Genomic DNA, 22,426 nt, shown 5'->3' with positions numbered 1-22,426 from the left:
TGACTACACTTAACAGGAGAAAAGTATTAGCACAAGTTAACACTATCCTCTTTAGCTTATAATATAAAATGTGTGTTTATGCATAGTAAAACCACTTTGTAATATACAGGTAGAAATCCCCAAATCCAGAATCATTCTCAAATCCAGACTTTTTTCATTATTTTTTTTTTTTTTTTTTTAAATAAAAAGATTAAAAAATATTTTTTTCCCACGCCAGTATGTCACAATCTCTCTCTGTTTGGGTCTTTGATTTGTTTTTCTGTGTTCCAAATGCAAATAATACGCCTATTTTTTATTTAAAACAACTATTACCTTTTGATTACAGTACTGCACTCTCTTTCTGATGATACTATGTATACAAAGGTATTAGAATTGATATAAAACTATCTTTAGCTTGCATGTATAAGCTGTATTATGACATGTAAATATTGCTTAAATGACATAAGATGTGGTTTACACTTGGTTCCATTCCCCCCTCTATGGGCCAGATTACAAGTGGAGCGGTATGTAAAACACCCGCTCGCACACTTACTCCGCTAGAAGTAAGCTATTTGCACGCATTTTGCATTACAAGTTGAAAGTAAAAAGTTTTCACTTGCCCACTAACCCCATGCGCACAAAAAGCCGAAGTTAGAATATCGAGAACGAATTAACGTACTTCCCCATAAAGGTCAATGGAGCAAAGAAAGTGTAAAAACACTCTACTCGCACACAAACCCGGATCGTATATATTCTCAAGTCCGCTAATCCGACATGAAAATATAAATATATTTCACATTCCAATGTTATTCACATTGAAGAATATGTTATATTTTTCCATAAATACATATTTCTACATATATATGATTATTTATTTTTTTGCTAAAATATACATATACATGCTATGTGCAGAACATTGGAATGTAAAATATTTACAGTAAATAAGCAGAATAACACTTCATTAAATATGAATATTGCAAAATCATGCTTTTACATGTTTTCATCTACTTAACTGCAAAGGGCTGCAATGCATTTATATATATGTCTATATATGTATACATATGTATTTATGTGTATATATGACTAAATACTTATATACACATATAAATACATATGTGCACACATATAAACACACACACACACATATATATATATATATATATATATATATATATATACACACATATATATACACACACACCTATCTTAACACATGTATATGTGTGTATCTCTATGTTAAAGCCCTTTGTCTGCCTTTTTTTCTAACACCTGAGACCTTATATCTTTAAAAATGTATTCATTTAGCGACAGAGTAAACCACAGCTCCAATGACGCAATATCCTGACGTGAGTTATCTTCAATTGCGCTGAAACATTTTTGGCTAGATTACGAGTGAAGCTCTAACAGTTAAAAGTGAAAAGGGGTTTATCGTGGTTGTTTGCATGCGTCAGCTTTTTCGCTCGTATTACAAGTTAAAAGTAAACACGAAAGTCAACACTCATTGAGATAGCGCGACGTCAGAGCTCTGTTTCGCAATAAAAAAAAAGTGTCACAAAAAACATCAAAAACACATTAAAAAGTACAGATACACTCATAATAATATCATCTAATAAAAATTATTTAAAAAAATATTGCATAAAAAAGTTATATGGGCTCAAATATATGAGGTCACAGGTGTTAGGGGGGAAAAAGGCTGCAAAGGGCTTTAACATAGAGATACATACAGTGCTCAGCATAAATAAAGTACACCACTTTTCAAAAATAAGATTTTAATCAATATCTCAATGAACACAAGAACAATTTCCATAATTTTGACAAAAATGAGTTTTATAGAAAATTTTATTAGCTCATTACATGAAAGTAAGGTTAATAATATAACTTAGATTACAAAATCTTCAGGTTTACTCAAAGTAGGTGATGCACAAATGAATACACCCCACAACAAAAACTAGGGCATCTAGTATTTTGTATGACCTCCATGATTTGTAAGGACAGCACCAAGTCTTCTAGGCATGAAATTAACAAGTTCGCGACATATTGCAACAGCTATCTTTTTCCATTCTTCAAGAACGACCTCTTTTAGAGCCTGGATGCTGGATAGAGAGTGATGCTCAACTTGTCTCTTCAGAATTCCCCATAGGTGTTCGATTGGGTTCCGATCAGGAGACATACTTGGCCACTGCATCACTTTCACCCTGTTCTTCTTCAGAACTGCAAAAGTGGCCTTAATTGTGTGTTTTGGATCATTGTCATGTTGGCAAACTGTCAGGGTTTTTTCCCTGTTTTGTTTGCTATGTGCTGCTGGCAGCCATTTTACTCACATCTCTTGCTGACTATGGAGCATTGTGGGGGATGCTGCTCATTTCCTGCACTTCCTTTTATGGATATGTATATTTTTGCACTTCTCGTCTCAGTCTGATTCCTGGCACCCTGACATTACGCAAAGGCCATGAATCCTGATGGTGCTAATAATCCACCTGCCATCATTTCCAGGATGGATGAACAGGATCACCGCTTGGATCAATTTGCACTAGCCCTGCAAACCCTGCTGACTCGCACTGCACATTTGGACCAAAGTGTCCCACTGTCAGGGTTTTTCCCTGTTTGTTTGCCATGTGCTGCTGGCAGCCATTTTACTCACCTCTCTTCCTGACTATGGTGCATTGTGGGGGATGCTGCTCATTTCCCCCACTTCCTTTTATGGCCAGACAGGTGTGCATCATCCATGTGAGACAGGATGGAGTCTCAGAATTGTGATGTCATCACTTATTATTTAAAGGGCCTCTGTTCAGTATGCTTTGCCTTTGCGTTGTCTCAGACCTGTTTGTGAGAGCTCCTGTGTATCACCTGGCTGCCTGACGTCCCTCCTGGTTCCTGATCCCTGGCTTGTTCCTGACTCTGCTGTTTTCCTTGTTCCTGATTCCGGCTCGTCTGACTATTTGCTTTGGCTCCTGACTCGGCTCGTCTGACTACCAGCTCTGGTTTTTTCTCCTGGCTTGTTATTTGACTTGTGGACTTTTTATTATTTTTTGCTAATAATAAAGGTGTGATTATTTTTGCACTTCTCGTCTCAGTCTGATTCCTGGCACCCTGACACAAACTGCACAATGACCAAGGGCACGGAGTGATGGTAGCATCTTCTCTTTCAATATAGAGCAGTACATCTGAGAATTCATGATACCATCAATGAAATGCAGCTCCCCAACACTAGCAGCACTCATGCAGCCCCACAGAAGGACGCTCTCACCACCATGTTTCACTGAAGGCACCATGCATTTTTCATTGTACTTCTCATTCTTGCAACGCCATACAGTTTTGAAGCCATCAGTTAAAAAAAAAAATCGGTCTCATCACTCCAGAGTATAGGCAAATTCTAGGTGGGTTTTTGTGTGCATGGGCTTTAGGAGAGGCTTCATTTGTGGATGACACCCATGCATGCCATTCCTCTGCAGTGTACACTGTGTTGTGTCACAGGAAACAATCACCCCAGTTTGTCTTTCTACTTCTTTAGCTAACTGCAGTGAACTTGCATGGCGATTATCTTTAACCCTTATCAGAAGACGCTCCTGTTGAGGTGTTAACTTCCGTGGACGGCCTAGATGGCTCTGTGAGATGGTTGCAGTTCCATCTTTGTTACATTTTTGCATCACTTATGCTACAGTATTCTGACTGATAAATAAAGCTTTGCTGATCTTCTTGTAGCCTCCGCCTTTCTTGTGTTGTGTAAATAAATTATTTTCTTTCTCAGGCCTTGTGACATTTCTCTTCCATGTGGTGCCATTGCTGACAGCATGACATGGGAAAGGGTTTTCTTTGGTAAGTAACACCCTTTTTTAATCAACTGTCTTGCTGGGCACCTGTTTTTTAATGAATAATTAGACTCACCTGTAGTTGAATTCTTGTTAATTAGGAATTTATTGTCAGACATTTAGCCTTGCTCCAATGACTTTCATTGGGGTGTATTCATTTTTACAAAATGGTCTTGAATGAATTTGTTAGGAAAAATACATTGTTGTGGGTGCAAATTAACAAATCTTGGTTGCAATCAATGGCCCGCATTTGTAGGAGTATTTTACAGTATAGTGTCCCATAGAATATGTTGTTTCCGAAAGGTAAGTAAAGGTTTTCTGACAAAACTGTTGGGGTGTACTCATTTGTGCTGAGCACTGTACATTTTCATTTTCTCTCTCTCTCTCTCTCTCTCTCTCTCTCTCTCACACACACACACTATCTCTCTCTCTCATTGGATTAACAGAAAATGTGCAATATGCATCAAAACAAAATTAGACGGGTGCAAAAATTTGGGCACCCCAACAGAAATATTGCATCAATATTTAGTAGAGCCTTCTTTAGCAGAAATGACAGCCTCTAGACGCTTCCTATAGCCTGTAATGAGTGTCTGAATTCTAGATGAAGGTATTTCTAGATGGATTCTTGCAAAACATCTCCAGTTCAGTTAGGTTTGATGGTTGCCAAGCATGGACAGCCCGCTTCAAATCACCCCACAGATTTTCAATGATATTTAGGTCTGGGGACTGGGATGGCCATTCCAGAACATTGTACTTATTCCTCCACATAAATGCCAGAGTAGATTTTGAGCAGTGTTTTGGGTCATTGTCTTGTTGAAATATCCAGCCCCGGCGTAACTTAAACTTTGTGACTGATTCCTCAACATTATTCTCTGCTGATATTGAATGGAATCCATGCGACCCTCAACTTTAACAAGATTCCCAGTACCGGCACTGGCCACACAGCATGATGGAACATCGACCAAATTTTACTGTGGGTAGCAACTGTTTGTCTTGGAATGCTGTGTTCTTTTACCGCTATGCATAATGCCCCTTGTTATGACCAAATAACTCAATCTTTGTTTCATCAATCCACAGCACCTTCTTCCAAAATGAAGCTGGCTTGTGCAAATGTGCGTTTGCCTACCTAAAGCGACTGTTTGTGGCGTGTGTGCAGAAAAGGCTTCTTCCGCATCACTCTCCCATACAGCTTCTCCTTGTGCAAAGTGTGCTGAATTGTTGAACGATGCACAGTGACACAATCTGTAGAAAGATGATGTTGCAGGTCTTATGAGGTGATCTGTAGGCTGTTTTTGAACGCTCTCGCCATCCTTTGCCTTTGCCTCTCCGATATTTTACTTGGCCTTAGACTTCTGGCCTTAACAAGAACTGTGCCTGTGGTCTTCCATTTTCTCACTATGTTCCTCACAGTGGACACTGACAGCTTAAATCTCTGCAATAGCTTTTTGTAGCCTTCCCCTAAACCATAATGTTGAACAATCTTTGTTTTCAGGTCATTTGAGAGTTGTTTTGAGGCCCCCATGTTGCCACTTTTCCTAGGAGAGTCAAAGAGAACAACAACTTGCAATTGGCCACCTTAAATACCTTTTCTCATGATCGGATGCAACTGTCTATGAAGTTCACATGTTGTACTATGTATTTACTGTAAATTTTTCAAATTCCAAAGTTCTGCACATAGCAGAATATGTTCTATGTATTTTTAAAAATATATATATATATATATATATATATATATATATATATATATATATATATATATATATTATTTACCACAAAAATAAACAAATATCATATATATATATATATATATATATAAATATGTATTTATGAATAAATAGAACATATACTTCTATGTGAAGAACATTTTAATGCGAACTATTCACATTTTCACGTCGGGTTAGCACACTCGAGAATATCCAATCAGGTTTGCTTTTGAGTAGGTTCTTAGTTTTTTCCACTTTTTTCACGATATTTCAAGTTCGGCTTTCTAGGCACGTTCGGTTAGCCCGTAAGCGAAAACCTTTTACTTTTAACTTGTAATAAGAACTACTACCCGACACACGAAAAAAGTTTAGTTCTAGCGGAGATAACGCTCAAGCAGGAGCGTTAAATACCGCTCCACTTGTAAGCTGGGCCTTTATTGGAAATAAAATTTTAAGCTTCATATCTATTTACGTAAAACAATATATGGGGCGCACAGTGTATGTTTAGTACTCCTTTAAAACAGGGTGATATGAGAGGAGACAAAAATAACCTTTAGTGTATTATTAAAGCAAGAAAGTACCTGTCGTTTAATACCACTCAGACTTTCCAAGTGAGAATCCAACTTTTGTTCCAAAATATCCAGTTTCTCCAGTAAGGTTGCTCTCTCGACCAGTAAGTAGGCCACTTGCTCGCTGGGGCTGCTCTGGGAAATCTCACTTAAACCTTCCTGCTCCAGCATTTCTTCTACTTCCTTTAGTTGGGACTCTAAAATGTTATTCAAATAAAAAATAAAAAGACTTTATCAACTTCACCGGGGAAAAAAAAAGATCACCAGAAAAAAACAGTTAGGTACATTTTGTTGAGAGCCTTGATTCAGATAAGTTGTACCCTAAGAACCAAATACTTTTTCACATATTCTGTTTTTATTTTATTTTTTGGTGGGGGGAAGTTTCAGACATATACAGTATTGGTGCCCTCATATCCACTACTACTTTTGGGTGTCTGTTACCATAGAAATTGAACAATGCACTACTGCTTAGTACTACTATTGTCTACCATATAGTGTTACTACTTTGTGCTCTTGACCAACAATCTCTTCCAGGTAGTGACAAATGGCGCCAGATTTTTACTAGCTAAGGTTTCTTCTCTAAACATGTGTATACAAAAGGTTAGCAAATGTCTAGATTTTTAGGAATTTTATGACCTGAGGCAGTGGACGCTGCTTTGGAGCCCTTATGGTGCAGACTCAGATACTGCAAGTTAACAACGATTGGTTGTACTACCTCTATTTCTTAACCTCATGGCAGAGTTAAATCATCCCAAAATCATTTGTTCTTGGTGACTGAAAGGTCGCACAAGAGCAGGGGGTGGGCGCTCCACAAGGATTTCCTTGTGCAATAATAAATGTGGGCAGCATTATAGTTAACATTCTACCACAGACTATTCTATGCTATTAGTTAGCATGTTCTCAATATATTTACTGTTAAAAAAATGCAGTTTTCTTTCCTAAAAATTGGCACTGTTTACCTGCCCAATGAGCTGGTGCTGGTGCGTATGCAGCTTCTGATTGGTTCATACTAACTGGATTGACAGGCGGTTGTACACATTGTGTGTATGCACCAATCAGACGCTTGCTACATATGTCCACATTCATATTCAAATTTGAAGATATACTTTTTTTGCCACTCACACGCAAGAAAACATAATTTATGCTTACCTGATAAATTCCTTTCTTCTGTAGTGTGATCAGTCCACGGGTCATCATTACTTCTGGGATATTACTCCTCCCCAACAGGAAGTGCAAGAGGATTCACCCAGCAGAGCTGCATATAGCTCCTCCCCTCTACGTCACTCCCAGTCATTCGACCAAGGACCAACGAGAAAGGAAAAGCCAAGGGTGAAGTGGTGACTGGAGTATAAATTAAAAAATATTTACCTGCCTTAAAAACAGGGCGGGCCGTGGACTGATCACACTACAGAAGAAAGGAATTTATCAGGTAAGCATAAATTATGTTTTCTTCTGTTAAGTGTGATCAGTCCACGGGTCATCATTACTTCTGGGATACCAATACCAAAGCAAAAGTACACGGATGACGGGAGGGATAGGCAGGCTCTTTATACAGAAGGAACCACTGCCTGAAGAACCTTTCTCCCAAAAATAGCCTCCGATGAAGCAAAAGTGTCAAATTTGTAAAATTTGGAAAAAGTATGAAGCGAAGACCAAGTTGCAGCCTTGCAAATCTGTTCAACAGAGGCCTCATTCTTGAAGGCCCAAGTGGAAGCCACAGCTCTAGTAGAATGAGCTGTAATTCTTTCAGGAGGCTGCTGTCCAGCAGTCTCATAAGCTAAACGAATTATGCTACGAAGCCAAAAAGAAAGAGAGGTAGCGGAAGCTTTTTGACCTCTCCTCTGCCCAGAGTAAATGACAAACAGAGAAGACGTTTGTCGAAATTCCTTAGTTGCCTGTAAGTAAAATTTTAGAGCACGGACTACATCCAGGTTGTGCAGTAGACGTTCCTTCTTTGAAGAAGGATTTGGGCATAAAGAAGGAACAACAATCTCTTGATTGATATTCCTGTTAGTAACTACCTTAGGTAAGAACCCAGGTTTAGTACGCAGGACTACCTTATCCGAATGAAAAATCAAATAAGGAGAATCACAATGTAAGGCTGATAATTCAGAGACTCTTCGAGCCGAGGAAATAGCCATTAAAAATAGAACTTTCCAAGATAACAACTTTATATCAAAAGAATGAAGGGGTTCAAACGGAACGCCCTGTAAAACATTAAGAACAAGGTTTAAACTCCATGGTGGAGCAACAGTTTTAAACACAGGCTTAATTCTGGCCAAAGCCTGACAAAAAGCCTGGACGTCAGGAACTTCTGACAGACGTTTGTGTAACAGAATGGACAGAGCTGAGATCTGTCCCTTTAATGAACTAGCAGATAAACCCTTTTCTAAACCTTCTTGTAGAAAAGACAATATCCTAGGAATCCTAACCTTACTCCAAGAGTAACCTTTGGATTCACACCAATATAGGTATTTACGCCATATCTTATGGTAAATCTTTCTGGTAACAGGTTTCCTAGCCTGTATTAAGGTATCAATAACTGACTCAGAAAATCCACGTCTTGATAAAATCAAGCGTTCAATTTCCAAGCAGTCAGCTTCAGAGAAGTTAGATTTTGATGTTTGAAGGGACCCTGTATCAGAAGGTCCTGTTTCAGAGGTAGAGACCAAGGTGGACAGGATGACATGTCCACCAGGTCTGCATACCAAGTCCTGCGTGGCCACGCAGGTGCTATTAGAATCACTGATGCTCTCTCTTGTTTGATTCTGGCAATCAATCGAGGAAGCAACGGGAAGGGTGGAAACACGTAAGCCATCCTGAAGTCCCAAGGTGCTGTCAGAGCATCTATCAGGACTGCTCCTGGATCCCTGGATCTGGACCCGTAACGAGGAAGCTTGGCGTTCTGTCGAGACGCCATGAGATCTATCTCTGGTTTGCCCCAACGTCGAAGTATTTGGGCAAAGACCTCCGGATGAAGTTCCCACTCCCCCGGATGAAAAGTCTGACGACTTAAGAAATCCGCCTCCCAGTTCTCCACTCCCGGGATGTGGATTGCTGACAGGTGGCAAGAGTGAGACTCTGCCCAGCAAATTAACTTTGATACTTCCATCATAGCTAGGGAGCTTCTTGTCCCTCCCTGATGGTTGATGTAAGCTACAGTCGTGATGTTGTCCGACTGAAACCTGATGAACCCCCGAGTTGTCAACTGGGGCCAAGCCAGGAGGGCATTGAGAACTGCTCTCAATTCCAGAATGTTTATTGGCAGGAGACTCTCCTCCTGACTCCATTGTCCCTGAGCCTTCAGAGAATTCCAGACGGCACCCCAACCTAGAAGGCTGGCGTCTGTTGATACAATTGTCCAGTCTGGTCTGCTGAATGGCATCCCCCTGGACAGATGTGGCCGAGAAAGCCACCATAGAAGAGAATTTCTGGTCTCTTGATCCAGATTCAGAGAAGGGGATAAGTCTGAGTAATCCCCATTCCACTGACTTAGCATGCACAGTTGCAGTGGTCTGAGGTGTAAGCGTGCAAAGGGTACTATGTCCATTGCCGCTACCATTAAGCCGATTACCTCCATGCATTGAGCCACTGACGGGTGTTGAATGGAATGAAGGGTGCGGCAAGCACTTTGAAGTCTTGTTAGCCTGTCCTCTGTCAGGTAAATCTTCATTTCTACAGAATCTATAAGAGTCCCCAGGAAGGGAACTCTTGTGAGTGGAACGAGTGAACTTTTCTTTTCGTTCACCTTCCATCCATGTGACCTTAGAAATGCCAGCACTAACTCTGTATGAGACTTGGCAGTTTGAAAGCTTGAAGCTTGTATCAGAATGTCGTCTAGGTATGGAGCTACCGAGATTCCCCGCGGTCTTAGTACCGCCAGAAGAGCACCCAGAACCTTTGTGAAGATTCTTGGAGCTGTAGCCAATCCGAATGGAAGAGCCACAAACTGGTAATGCCTGTCTAGGAAGGCAAACCTTAGGTACCGATAATGATCTTTGTGAATCGGTATGTGAAGGTAAGCATCTTTTAAATCTACAGTGGTCATGTATTGACCCTCTTGGATCATAGGTAAAATTGTCCGAATAGTCTCCATCTTGAACGATGGAACTCTTAGGAATTTGTTTAGGATCTTTAAGTCCAGGATTGGTCTGAAAGTTCCCTCTTTTTTGGGAACCACAAACAGATTTGAGTAAAACCCCTGTCCCTGTTCCGATCGTGGAACTGGATGGATTACTCCCATTAACAAGAGCTCTTGTACGCAGCGTAGAAACGCCTCTTTCTTTGTCTGGATTGTTGACAATCTTGACAGATGAAATCTCTCTCTTGGAGGAGAGTATTTGAAGTCCAGAAGGTATCCCTGAGATATTATCTCTAGCGCCCAGGGATCCTGAACATCTCTTGCCCAAGCCTGGGCGAAGAGAGAAAGTCTGCCCCCCACTAGATCTGATCCCGGATCGGGGGCCCTCAATTCATGCTGTTTTAGGGGCAGCAGCAGGTTTCCTAGTCTGCTTGCCCTTGTTCCAGGACTGGTTAGGTTTCCAGCCTTGTCTGTAGCGAGCAACAGCTCCTTCCTGTTTTGGTGCAGAGGAAGTTGATGCTGCTCCTGCTTTGAAATTACGAAAGGAACGAAAATTAGACTGTCTAGTCTTGGCTTTGGTTTTGTCCTGAGGCAGGGCATGGCCTTTACCTCCTGTAATGTCAGCGATAATCTCTTTCAACCCGGGCCCGAATAAGGTCTGCCCTTTGAAAGGTATATTAAGCAATTTAGACTTAGAAGTAACATCAGCTGACCAGGATTTTAGCCACAGCGCCCTGCGTGCCTGAATGGCGAATCCAGAATTCTTCGCCGTAAGTTTAGTAAGATGTACCACGGCCTCCGAAATGAATGAATTAGCTAGTTTAAGGACTCTAAGCCTGTCCGTAATGTCGTCCAGAGTAGCTGAACCAATGTTCTCTTCCAGAGACTCAATCCAGAATGCCGCTGCAGCCGTGATCGGCGCAATGCATGCAAGGGGTTGCAATATAAAACCTTGTTGAACAAACATTTTCTTAAGGTAACCCTCTAACTTTTTATCCATTGGATCTGAAAAAGCACAGCTATCCTCCACCGGGATAGTGGTACGCTTAGCTAAGGTAGAAACTGCTCCCTCCACCTTAGGGACCGTTTGCCATAAGTCCCTTGTGGTGGCGTCTATTGGAAACATTTTTCTAAATATCGGAGGGGGTGAGAACGGCACACCGGGTCTATCCCACTCCTTAGTAACAATTTCAGTAAGTCTCTTAGGTATAGGAAAAACCTCAGTACTCGTCGGTACCGCAAAATATTTATCCAACCTACACATTTTCTCTGGTATTGCAACTGTGTTACAATCATTCAGAGCCGCTAACACCTCCCCTAGTAATACATGGAGGTTTTCCAGTTTAAATTTAAAATTTGAAATATCTGAATCCAGTCTGTTTGGATCAGAACCGTCACCCACAGAATGAAGTTCTCCGTCCTCATGTTCTGCCACCTGTGACGCAGTGTCTGACATGGCCCTAATATTATCAGCGCACTCTGTTCTCACCCCAGAGTGATCACGCTTACCTCTTAGTTCTGGTAATTTAGCCAAAACCTCAGTCATAACAGTAGCCATATCCTGTAATGTGATTTGTAATGGCCGCCCAGATGTACTCGGCGCTACAATATCACGCACCTCCCTCTGAGCGGGAGATGTAGGTACTGACACGTGAGGCGAGTTAGTCGGCATAACTCTCCCCTCGTTGTTTGGTGAAATTTGTTCAATTTGTACAGATTGACTTTTATTTAAAGTAGCATCAATACAGTTAGTACATAAATTTCTATTGGGCTCCACTTTGGCATTGCAACAAATGACACAGGTATCATCCTCTGAATCAGACATGTTTAACACACTAGCAAATAAACTTGCAACTTGGAAATACAATTCAATTAGAATAATATTAAAATGTACTGTGCCTTTAAGAAGCACAGAAGATCTATGACAGTTGAAAATTAATAAATTGAAACAGTTATAGCCTCAATCCTTGTAAACAACACAACTTTAGCAAAGGTTTAATCCCATTAGCAAAGATAACAAATTCTGAAAGCAGGAAACAAATTACAGAATAAACGTTTTTTATCTCAGTCAAACTATAATTCTCACAGCTCTGCTGAGAGAAATTACCTCCCTCAAAATAAGTTTTGAAGACCCCTGAGCTCTGTAGAGATGAACCGGATCATGCAGGGAATACAATGAGTTGCTGACTGAAATATTTGATGCATAGAAAAAGAGCCAAAAAACGGCCCCTCCCCCTCACACACAGCAGTGAGGGAGAACAGAAACTGTCAGAAAAACAGATTAAGCAACTGCCAAGTGGAAAAATAGTGCCCAAACATTTATTCACACAGTACCTCAGCAAATGAAAACGATTTTACATTCCAGCAAAAACGTTAAACATAATCTCTAGTTATTAAACAGCTTTATGTATTTCTTACAGTGTAATTCTAGTGAAGTACCATTCCCCAGAATACTGAAGTGTAAAGTATACATACATGACATTATATCGGTATGGCAGAATTTTCTCATCAATTCCATTGTCAGAAAATAAAAACTGCTACATACCTCTATGCAGATTCATCTGCCCGCTGTCCCCTGATCTGAAGTTTACCTCACTCCTCAGATGGCCGAGAACAGCAATATGATCTTAACTACTCCGGCTAAAATCATAGCAAAACTCTGGTAGATTCTTCTTCAAACTCTGCCAGAGAGGTAATAACACACTCCGGTGCTATTTTAAAATAACAAACTTTTGATTGAAGATATAAAACTAAGTATAATCACCATAGTCCTCTCACACATCCTATCTAGTCGTTGGGTGCAAGAGAATGACTGGGAGTGACGTAGAGGGGAGGAGCTATATGCAGCTCTGCTGGGTGAATCCTCTTGCACTTCCTGTTGGGGAGGAGTAATATCCCAGAAGTAATGATGACCCGTGGACTGATCACACTTAACAGAAGAAAATGACAATATTGCAACTTTAACACGTTCGATTTCTTGAAATAATAAATGTTTATATTTCATTTATTTTATTTAAAAAGTACAAGAATCCTTCGGGTTATGTTTGTCTGCAAAATGTCAGTGAAAAGCCACTTAGTCATCTGTGTTGTGGGAATGGCAAACCTAAAAGCCCCATCCTTAGACAGCTTGTGTGATAACAAATAAAATGGTATACATACATTATATTATGAATGTTTCTAGGCTTGAGTTTGTTTATGATCATAATGTCTATAAGTCTCAAGTACATAGAGTTTTAGGAACATTATGATCTATACAAATAACTACAATGTTCTGCTTATCTGCTAGACATCACCTTGCTGAAACTGAAGTTTTTCAAGATCAATTCTAAGTTGAATATTCTCCTTTTCAAAATCTGTCGTGAGCTCTTCTCTCTCCTCAGTGAGGCTGCGGATGTGAGCTACGTAGCTCTCCACCTAGAAAAGAACAAAAAAAAAAATAGATTACTTTTATGAGGTCTGAAATTCCTTTATTAATAAAGGAACACTAAGTGCACCTTTTCTATAAAGGGAAATTTAAGTGCAAAGTTAAAAAAAAGGGTTTGTTTCCCTATAACTATGTGTTCTTTTAATTCTCAGTTCAAGGAAGTTCACTATGAAAAATCACAAGATCATGGTAAAATCCCATGAGATTATGACAAAATCTGACAAGACCACAAAAATAAAAATGTGTGAGCTCAACAATGATCATACTGATTGGTGGGTTTATATTTCTCACCATGCAGATGAAAGTACAAACCGTAGCTTAAAGGGCAGTCAAGTCAAAATTAAACTTTCATGACTCAGATAGGGCATGTGATTTTAAACAAACTTTCCAATTTACTTTTATCATCAAATGTGCTTTGTTCTATTGGTATAGTTGAAAGCTAAACCTAGGTTGGCTCATAAACTGATTTCTAAGAAGTTGAAAGCCACCTCTTATCTCAGTGCATTTTGACAGTTTTTCACAGTTATACACACGTAGTTCATGTGTGCCATATAGATGACACTGTGCTTACTCTCGTGGAGTTATTTATGAGTCAGCACTGATTGGCTAAAATGCAAGTCTGTCAAACAAACTGAAATAAGGGGCAAGTCTGCAGAGGCTTAGATACAAGCAAAACAGGGCAATGGGTAATAAAGGGATTACCTATCTTTTTACAATAGTAATTTTCAAGTAGACTGTCCCTTTAATGCTAACTGCTCACAGATCAGTTACACTGGTGAGCTGATCTAAGTTTTAAATTAAGACATTCCCAGGTGTACATTATAAAACATTTTTATTCTCACAGTTGCACCAAGGATAAACAAGAGTTTATCTTCAGTAACGTCCCATTAACTGTTTTCACGCAAGTTGTATACAACTGGACAATGCTATTGTTTGTATAATTAATGCTAGCATTAAATCTTGTGTGTTCTTTGCTCGGTTTAGAAGGAACATTGAAAGTAATAAGCTGTTTGCCCATGGTACGTACTTCCTTCATTTCTTCTGCTTGCTGTAGTTTAAGCTGGTCTAAGCTGTTAGTAGCGGACTGCAATTTAAGTTGGGTGCCCTGGTATAGAGTCCATAAAATCCTCAAGTTTTCCTCTGCAGATGCGCCTGGATTAAGCCCTTCCTGTTTTATTTTACGTTGTATTTCTTCCAAGCAGAAATGTTCCTAGAAGTTAAATACAGAAAGATCAGCATGAGATAAACAAATGTGTAAGCTATGCAAGCATTATAGTGACGCACATCTGTGCACATTTATATCTGGGGGGGATAAAAAAGGCCTAAAGTGTTAATTCATTTTTACAATTATACAATTCACTTTTAATCCATTAAAGGACGTCCAGTAAAATGGCATCCCCTTTAATGTGTTCACAACTATCCATTTTAACTGCTGAGGTGTATTAAATTGTTGACAGACAGCTCCTTTATCTTTATTTTGTCATTTGAAAAAGCAGATATTCCCCGTGGTATCTCCACCTATACCTAATATTGTAATACTTCAGTATTGGCTATATGAAAGCTATGCATACATAGGCAGCAGAAGAAATTACACTCCCAGTGAGGAGTAGGAGAGATGAGGAATAATGTTTTAATTTGCTATTGCTCTCTCTTAGTATTAGGCTTTGGTATACAGACGGAGATAATATAAGGAAACATTTGTGAGTATAGAAATAGATAAGATAGGGAAGTCTAGTTTCCATGCAAACTTAGCTGTTTTTGTTCTTTGAAATCACAACACTTTAAAATTGTCTACTTCATATACATAAATAAACCTAAAGGAGTCACATTGCATACATTGAATACTCTGCTGCTGGTATAACAAATCCTTGGAAACACATTAAAAGGGACATGAAACCCAAAATATTTATATTGTGATTCAGATAAAGCACACCATTTTTAAAAGACGTTTTCAAATGACCTCTGTTATTCTCATGGAACTAGTTGTTGCAGTGAGTACTACATAGACTGACATCTAATGCTCCTGCAAATGTATAACATTCTTGCAAAACTGCTACCATATAGTGCTGCACGCTCCTGAGCTTTTCGCCCCTGCTTTTCGACAAATTATACCAAGAGAACAAATTGTAAAGTTGTTTAAATTAGCACGCTCTATCTGAATTATAAAAGGAAAATTTGGGGTTTCATGACCCTTTAAGGAGAAACACTGTCCCTTTAATTGCAATTTCTCCTTTTGCTTTGCTACCCTTCATGCTGCTGCTTTTTCTTTTCCCTTCCATTCCCTATCAATACCCATATGAAAACGTTAAACTACTAAAATAAACATATACATTATGTAACCCTTAGTTTGCAGGTTCAGGGCAATACAGAAAATAAAAATGTTGAGCTGTTATTTGCAATTGGAACATGATCCTGAAGCTCTCTGATGTACAGAGTAAAAAAGCCAGAAGCCCTCAATGTACTACCATAGATGTGACTCATACTGCAACCTCAGTACCACAACCACACAGCAGACCACACTAAATCACCTAGGCAACAAGCATCATAATAGCCTTGGGTAGACCCTTGAGTCTGGTTGTCTTATTCCCGTCATGTATACAAAAGCCTGATAGGGGAAGAGAAATCTAAATCCTAGAAAATGTGTACGTTTATTTTAACACTATGCAAACTTGAACTTTTCTTCTACTTAGATAAAAATGGTTATTGGTAGGGAATAAAAGAGAGACAATGTGCATAATACATTTCCATGCACCTATTATAGAATCATGTCTCAAAGTTAAAGTGATGGTAAACTTTGCATTTTTTTTAAATCGGGTCTGGAATTTAAGTGATATTTTACAGGGACTTTAATTGACCACTTCAATTAAAGATGCGCTTTAACTTATGTTTTAATCTAGTGCCTTTCTAATATCCCACTCTCTGGCTGACCACATAACTATTTATTTTTTTGTGAGCTAACAATTTGAACTGTTCTCCAATTGGCGCTCTAGCCATATGGCACTTTTTTGTAGCTAGAACACCGATTGGAGAACAGTTCAAACCGTTAACTCGCAAAAAAAATTTAAGTTTTGAAGTGGGCGGCAGGAGCACGGGGTATTAGAATGGCATGGCTAGATTAAAATGTAAGTTACAGCGCATCTATATTAGAAGAGATCAATTAAAGTTCCTGTAAAATATCGCTTAGATTCTGGATCTAATTTTAAAATGTAAAGTTTACCATCACTTTAAAAATGAAAGTTTGCACAATATCTTTGTATTTTGTAATATTTGTATATTTTAATCTGTAAAATGGGACCAAGTGTAAACAACAATGTATTATCTAATTTACACAATATTTACGTCATAATACAGCTTATAAAGGCAAAATAAATGTAGTTTTATATGGTTTTTAATACTTTTGTATACATATCACCATCAGAAAGATAGCACAGTACTGTAATCAGAAAGGTAATAGTTATCTATTCTATAATTGCGTTTGTATTGTCCGTCGCCGTCGGCAGTTGCGCACGCATCCTCAATGGAATGTTGGCAGCGCGAGGACAAAAGAATTCACCTGGATGCAGAGAAGGCAAATGGAGCATTACAAAAGCAACAACTAACCGCCCCGCATCAAGTATTAAAAAAAAACACTGCCTACACGAAATATAACAAAAACAAAAAACTCTTACACCGCAAACCCCCACATCGCTAAATAATAAAAATAATTAACCCCTTTATCACTTAACCATCAACTACCCACATCGGAATACACCTAATTACCCTATTAACCTCTAAAACGGAAAACGCCCTCATCGCAATAAACCTAATTATCCTATTAACCCCTAAACCACAAAACTCCCATATCGCAATAAACCTAATTAACTTATTAACCCCTTAAACTGCCAAAACCCACAACACAAATAACTATTTAAATAACTAAGTACCCTAACATCCCCTTAACCCAAATTACCTAAACTAATACAATTCTAAAGTTACAAAAAAACAAAACAAAAAAAAAAACTAATTTTACACAAAATAAAAAATCAAATTACCAAAATTAAACCTAATCCTTATATCCCTATGAAAATAAAAAAGCCCCCCCAAAATAAAAATACCCCCTACTCTAAGAATAAACTACCAGTAGCCCTTAAAAGGGCCTTTTGCAGGGCACTGCCCAAAGATAATCAGCTCTTTTACAAAAATACACTAAGTCCCACCTAACAGTAAAAAAATAAATAAAAGAATCTAACACTAAAAGACCTAAACTACCCATTGCCCTGAAAAGGGCATTTGTTTGGGCATTGCCTTAAAAGGGCATTTAGCTCTTTTACTGCCCATCCATAATCTAAATTAAACAACCCCCCCCCAAAAAAAAAACCTAAGTCTAACCCCCAGGTTGCTACTCACCGTTCCTAAAGTCCAGTGGAGAAGGTCCTGTTCCAGGCGGTGAAGTCTTCTTCCAAGCGCAACCTCTTCTTCTTCTTCTTGCGCAGAGCAGAGCTGAAGCCTGATGACCGGTGACCGCAGAGCTGAAGACCGGCGACCGTGGAGCCATGGAGCGTGGAGGATCCTCTTTGTACGATCTCCGCTGTACACTGAATAGTGAATTCAAGGTACACGATTAAAGATGGCGTCCCTTGAATTCCTATTGGCTGACTTGATTCTTCCAATTCAAATAGTGAATTCAAGGTACGTAAAAACGGTAATTTTTATATATTTTTTTAATATTAAAAAAAAAAAGTCTGGATTTCAGAATAAATCTGGATTGGGGGATGTGTACAATTTTTATACTTATTAATAGATCAAATTCTTCCGACTATTCGTGGAACCATTTTAACCCAGCTGGTGAGACCTACCCCTCCTTCTTTAGTCAGTAACTAGAAAGAACCTACAGAACTTTCCAATTTACTTCCGTTATCAAATTATGCAGCCTATTAATGTTCACGCTTTGAAGCACCAGCTCCTATTGGGCATGTGCAAGAGTTCACAGTATATACGTATAAGAGTGTGTGATAGGCTGATGGCTATCACATGATACAGGGGACCAAGAATTTAAACTTTAAACAATTTCTTAGAAATAAATGTACTTCTCATTTGAATTTTAAAGTAAGTTATTGCATTGTCTTTTTAGTATGCATTTGTTGATTATGCAATTCTACAGTATTTATTGGTTCTTTGATTATAAATCTAGTTGTTTTCTAGAACATTATAGCAGGACTGTATAAGAACAAGAAAGCCATGGGAGGATATAAACCTCTGCTTAAAGGGACACTGAACCCAATTTTTTTCTTTTGTGATTCAGATAGAGCATGCAATTTTAAACAACTTTCTAATTTACTCCTATTATCAATGTTTCTTCGTTCTCTTGCTTTCTTTATTTGAAAAAGAAGGCATCTAAGCTATTTTTTGGTTCAGACTATGGAAAGCACTTGTTTATTGGTAGGTGAATTTACCCACCAATCAGCAAGAACAACACAGTGTGTTCACCAAAAATGGGCCGGCATCTAAACTTACATTCTTGCATTTCAAATAAAGATACCAAGAGAATGAAAATAATTTGATAATAGGAGTAAATTAGAAAGTTGCTTAAAATTGCATGCTCTAGCTGAATCATGATAGAAAAAAAATTGGGTTCAGTGTCCCTTTAAGGCTGAGGAAGCGCTGTCTATAAAGAACTGCTTAGCAAATGCTGCTTGTATGTACGCACATTCATCAGGTAGAATTTAGCAAACATATGTTAGGACGATCACATGACTGATTCGCACAACTGCTTCACTAAACCTTCATGTATAACAGATCCGATAAACTGCCCATTTCCTGACATCATAAGCCATTAGCAGAGTCAATCCAATTAGCTAATGCAATTTTGGAAGATTTCTGACCTTTTCTGGCACCAGAATAAACAGTAAAAAAAAAAAAATTAAACTTCATGATGTCTTTAGTAGCTTCCAAATAATATTTGAGAGCTCTGGCAGCAGTAAGTCTGCGGGGAGAGACTCTCTTTTTTTTATTAGGAATTGGGCAGAAAGCAGTAATCACAATCTCAGAATAAATATTCAAAGAAATCCAGTAAAATTTATAGCGCAGTTCACTTATCCTGATGATACATCACAAAATGAGGAGATCCATGGAAGATTCCCTAGTGCAGAAATACACCAAGCTGTAGACTGTAAAGACACTTTGTGCAATGGTTCAAAATAATGAGGGTGATGCTGAAGATGACTTGGATCCCAAGGGAAAGGTATCTTTGAGGACAAGGCATGATTTTTTTTTACCAGAGCTTGACAGAATGTCAGTCTATGAATATGAAAGAAAATCTTCAGCTGGAAAAGAACTGAAACTGAACAAACACCTGAACTTTCAAAGAAGTAACTAATAAACCCATATTCATGCCATTCCTGTCCTTACGCCACATTTCTAAAAGTTTTTTTTTTTTTTTTTAAACTTTATCCTAAACAGTGGTTTGTCCACGTGGCTTTTTTTTTTTTTTTTTTTTTTTTTAAAAAGGGACATTAAACACTTTAAGATAGTAATATAAAATGATAAATCGTATAAATAAATAAAACTCTGCAATATACTTTTATTATTTATTTTATCCCTTTTCCTGTATTTCCATTCTGAAATTGTAAGCTTTTTAGTTCCTGTTAGAAATAGAAGTGCAGAACACTGTTATATTCCACACAGCCATTGGCTGCACACCTTAGTGACCTATTTATAACTGTCCATAATTGGCCACAGCAGAGAAGGTAACCTAAGTTACAACATGGCAGCTCACATTGTTTTATAGACACTAAAACTTTACACTTATTTTGACAATATTTAAACAGCTAATGAAACTTTAAAAAAAAATGCATCTACATGTTATTCTAAGACCAAGCTTTAATTTGAATGCCTCATTCTATCTAGCATTTATTTAGTGTTTAATGTCCCTTTAAATCTGCAGAAAAGGCAAACAAACCTTTATGGAGCATAAACAATTGAGATTACATTATCTGAGAAACCTTTATCATTAAGAATCAATGAACCTGTAACTAAGCTGTCAGTGCAAGCATTTTTTATCTAGGTAAAGAAACTGAATCTGAGGCAATGTCAGAGAATCAAAGGAAGACACCAATAATTTTGTCCTGCCAAAAAAAAAATTACAATAAAAATGTCCTATTGGGTCATGCTGGTGCCATAATTACGTCTGTTAAAGGGATATGAAACCCAAACAAACATTTTTTTTTGTGATTCAGACAGAGCTTAGCATTTTAAAAACGTTGCCAATTTACTTCTATTATCAAATTTGATAATGGGCCGGATCCTGAACTGTACATTACTGGTTTTTAAATAAAGATAGTAAGAGAATGAAGAAAAATTGATAATAGCTGTAAATTAGAAAGTTGCTTAAAATTGCATGCTCTATCTGAATCATGAAATAAAAAAATTTGGATTTAGATCTCATTTGTTAGACACAACTAGAAATAGCTGCCAATAACATAGGAGCCTTAAAAGGGACAGTCTTCTCTGTGTTATCTATATGGCACACATGAACTGCACTGAGATAAGAGGCAGCCTTCAAGGGCTTAGAAATTAACATGACCTACCTAGGTTTAGCTTTCAACAAAGAATACCAAAAGAACAAAGCAAATTTGATGATAAAAGTCAATTAGAAAGTTATTTAAAAATGCATGCGCTATCTGAATCATGAAAGTTTAATTTTGGCTAGACTGTCCCTTGTAATTACAACTGGATAAACAAAAAATGGGTCTGTCTTTAGTTCAGGCTGCAAAGCAACAAAATCTGATTATTTTCAAGGGGGGGGTGATTCTTTTCAACACGAGAGAGTGTGATAGACAGAGAGAGACAGAGATTTTAATATAAAGAGCAAAATTACAAGTGAAGTGCTATTTAATGCGCAAGTCCGGTGTCGCTCATGTTACAAGTTGAAAGTAAACAGTTTTTGCTTGCGCATTAACCCCGAACAGCGTAAAAAGCCAAACTTACAATATCGCGTTTGCAATAACCTATTCCCATATATATATATATATATATATAATGGTATTTTGGTACTATATATATATATATATATATATATATATATATATATATATATACATATACATACAAACACACATATACACACACACATACAGTATATACATATTTAGACATGTATATGTATGTATCTTATGCCTTTGCTGCCTTTTTTTCCGAACACCTGAGACCTCCTATCTTTGAGCCCTTATAACTTTTTTGTGCAAATTTTTTTTAAAATAATTTTTATTAGATGGTGTTATTAGGAGTGTAACTGTACCTTGAAATTTAATTTTTGATGTGTTGTGGACACCTTTTTTTGTTTTGACTTCAATTGCGCTCAAGTAATCGCATTTACTTTCAACTTGTAATACGAGTGAAAACCCTGATGCACGCAAATACCCCAATTAACCTTTTATCACTTGCACGTAACTGTTAGCGCTCCACTTCTAATCTAGCCCAAAATGTTTGATTATCTGCCTTAAAACAACTTTGCTTTAGGCTTTTATCATTTATTTTGCACCTTCTTTATGTAATTTAGCTCTAAAAATTGTAGAGTTTCTAATTTTTATAGCTAGAAATGCACCCTACTGACTTAAAGTGATGATAAACACTCACTCAAGTTGAAACGCTATGGCCTAGATTTAGAGTTCGGCGGTAGCCGTCAAAACCAGCGTTAGAAGCTCCTAACGCTGGTTTTGGGCGCCCGCTGGTATTTGGAGTCAGTGATTAAAGGGTCTAACGCTCACTTTTCAGCCGCGACTTTTCCATACCGCAGATCCCCCTACGCCATTTGCGTAGCCTATCTTTTCAATGGGATCTTTCTAACGCTGGTATTTAGAGTCGTTTCTGCAGTGAGCGTTAGA

The 22,426-nt window shown here is 38.1% G+C and overlaps 1 protein-coding gene across 1 annotated transcript in view; it reads right to left on the bottom strand.

Annotated features, from left to right (window-relative positions):
• Positions 1–22,426, bottom strand: part of CCDC30 (coiled-coil domain containing 30) — a 380,612-nt gene that overhangs the window by 345,249 nt on the left and 12,937 nt on the right. The window contains exons 2-4 of the mRNA XM_053690989.1: positions 14,593–14,775; positions 13,435–13,555; positions 6,073–6,257 (exon numbers count right to left, since the gene is read on the bottom strand). Of these exons, the coding sequence (XP_053546964.1) occupies positions 6,073–6,257; positions 13,435–13,555; positions 14,593–14,775 (489 nt within the window). The remainder of the gene's footprint in view (positions 1–6,072; positions 6,258–13,434; positions 13,556–14,592; positions 14,776–22,426) is intronic.

Source organism: Bombina bombina, chromosome 8, assembly GCF_027579735.1.
Source record: "Bombina bombina isolate aBomBom1 chromosome 8, aBomBom1.pri, whole genome shotgun sequence".
Classification (NCBI taxonomy): domain Eukaryota; kingdom Metazoa; phylum Chordata; class Amphibia; order Anura; family Bombinatoridae; genus Bombina; species Bombina bombina.
The sequence above is the reverse complement of the archived record's forward strand: the minus strand, read 5'-3'. Positions and strand labels throughout refer to the sequence as shown.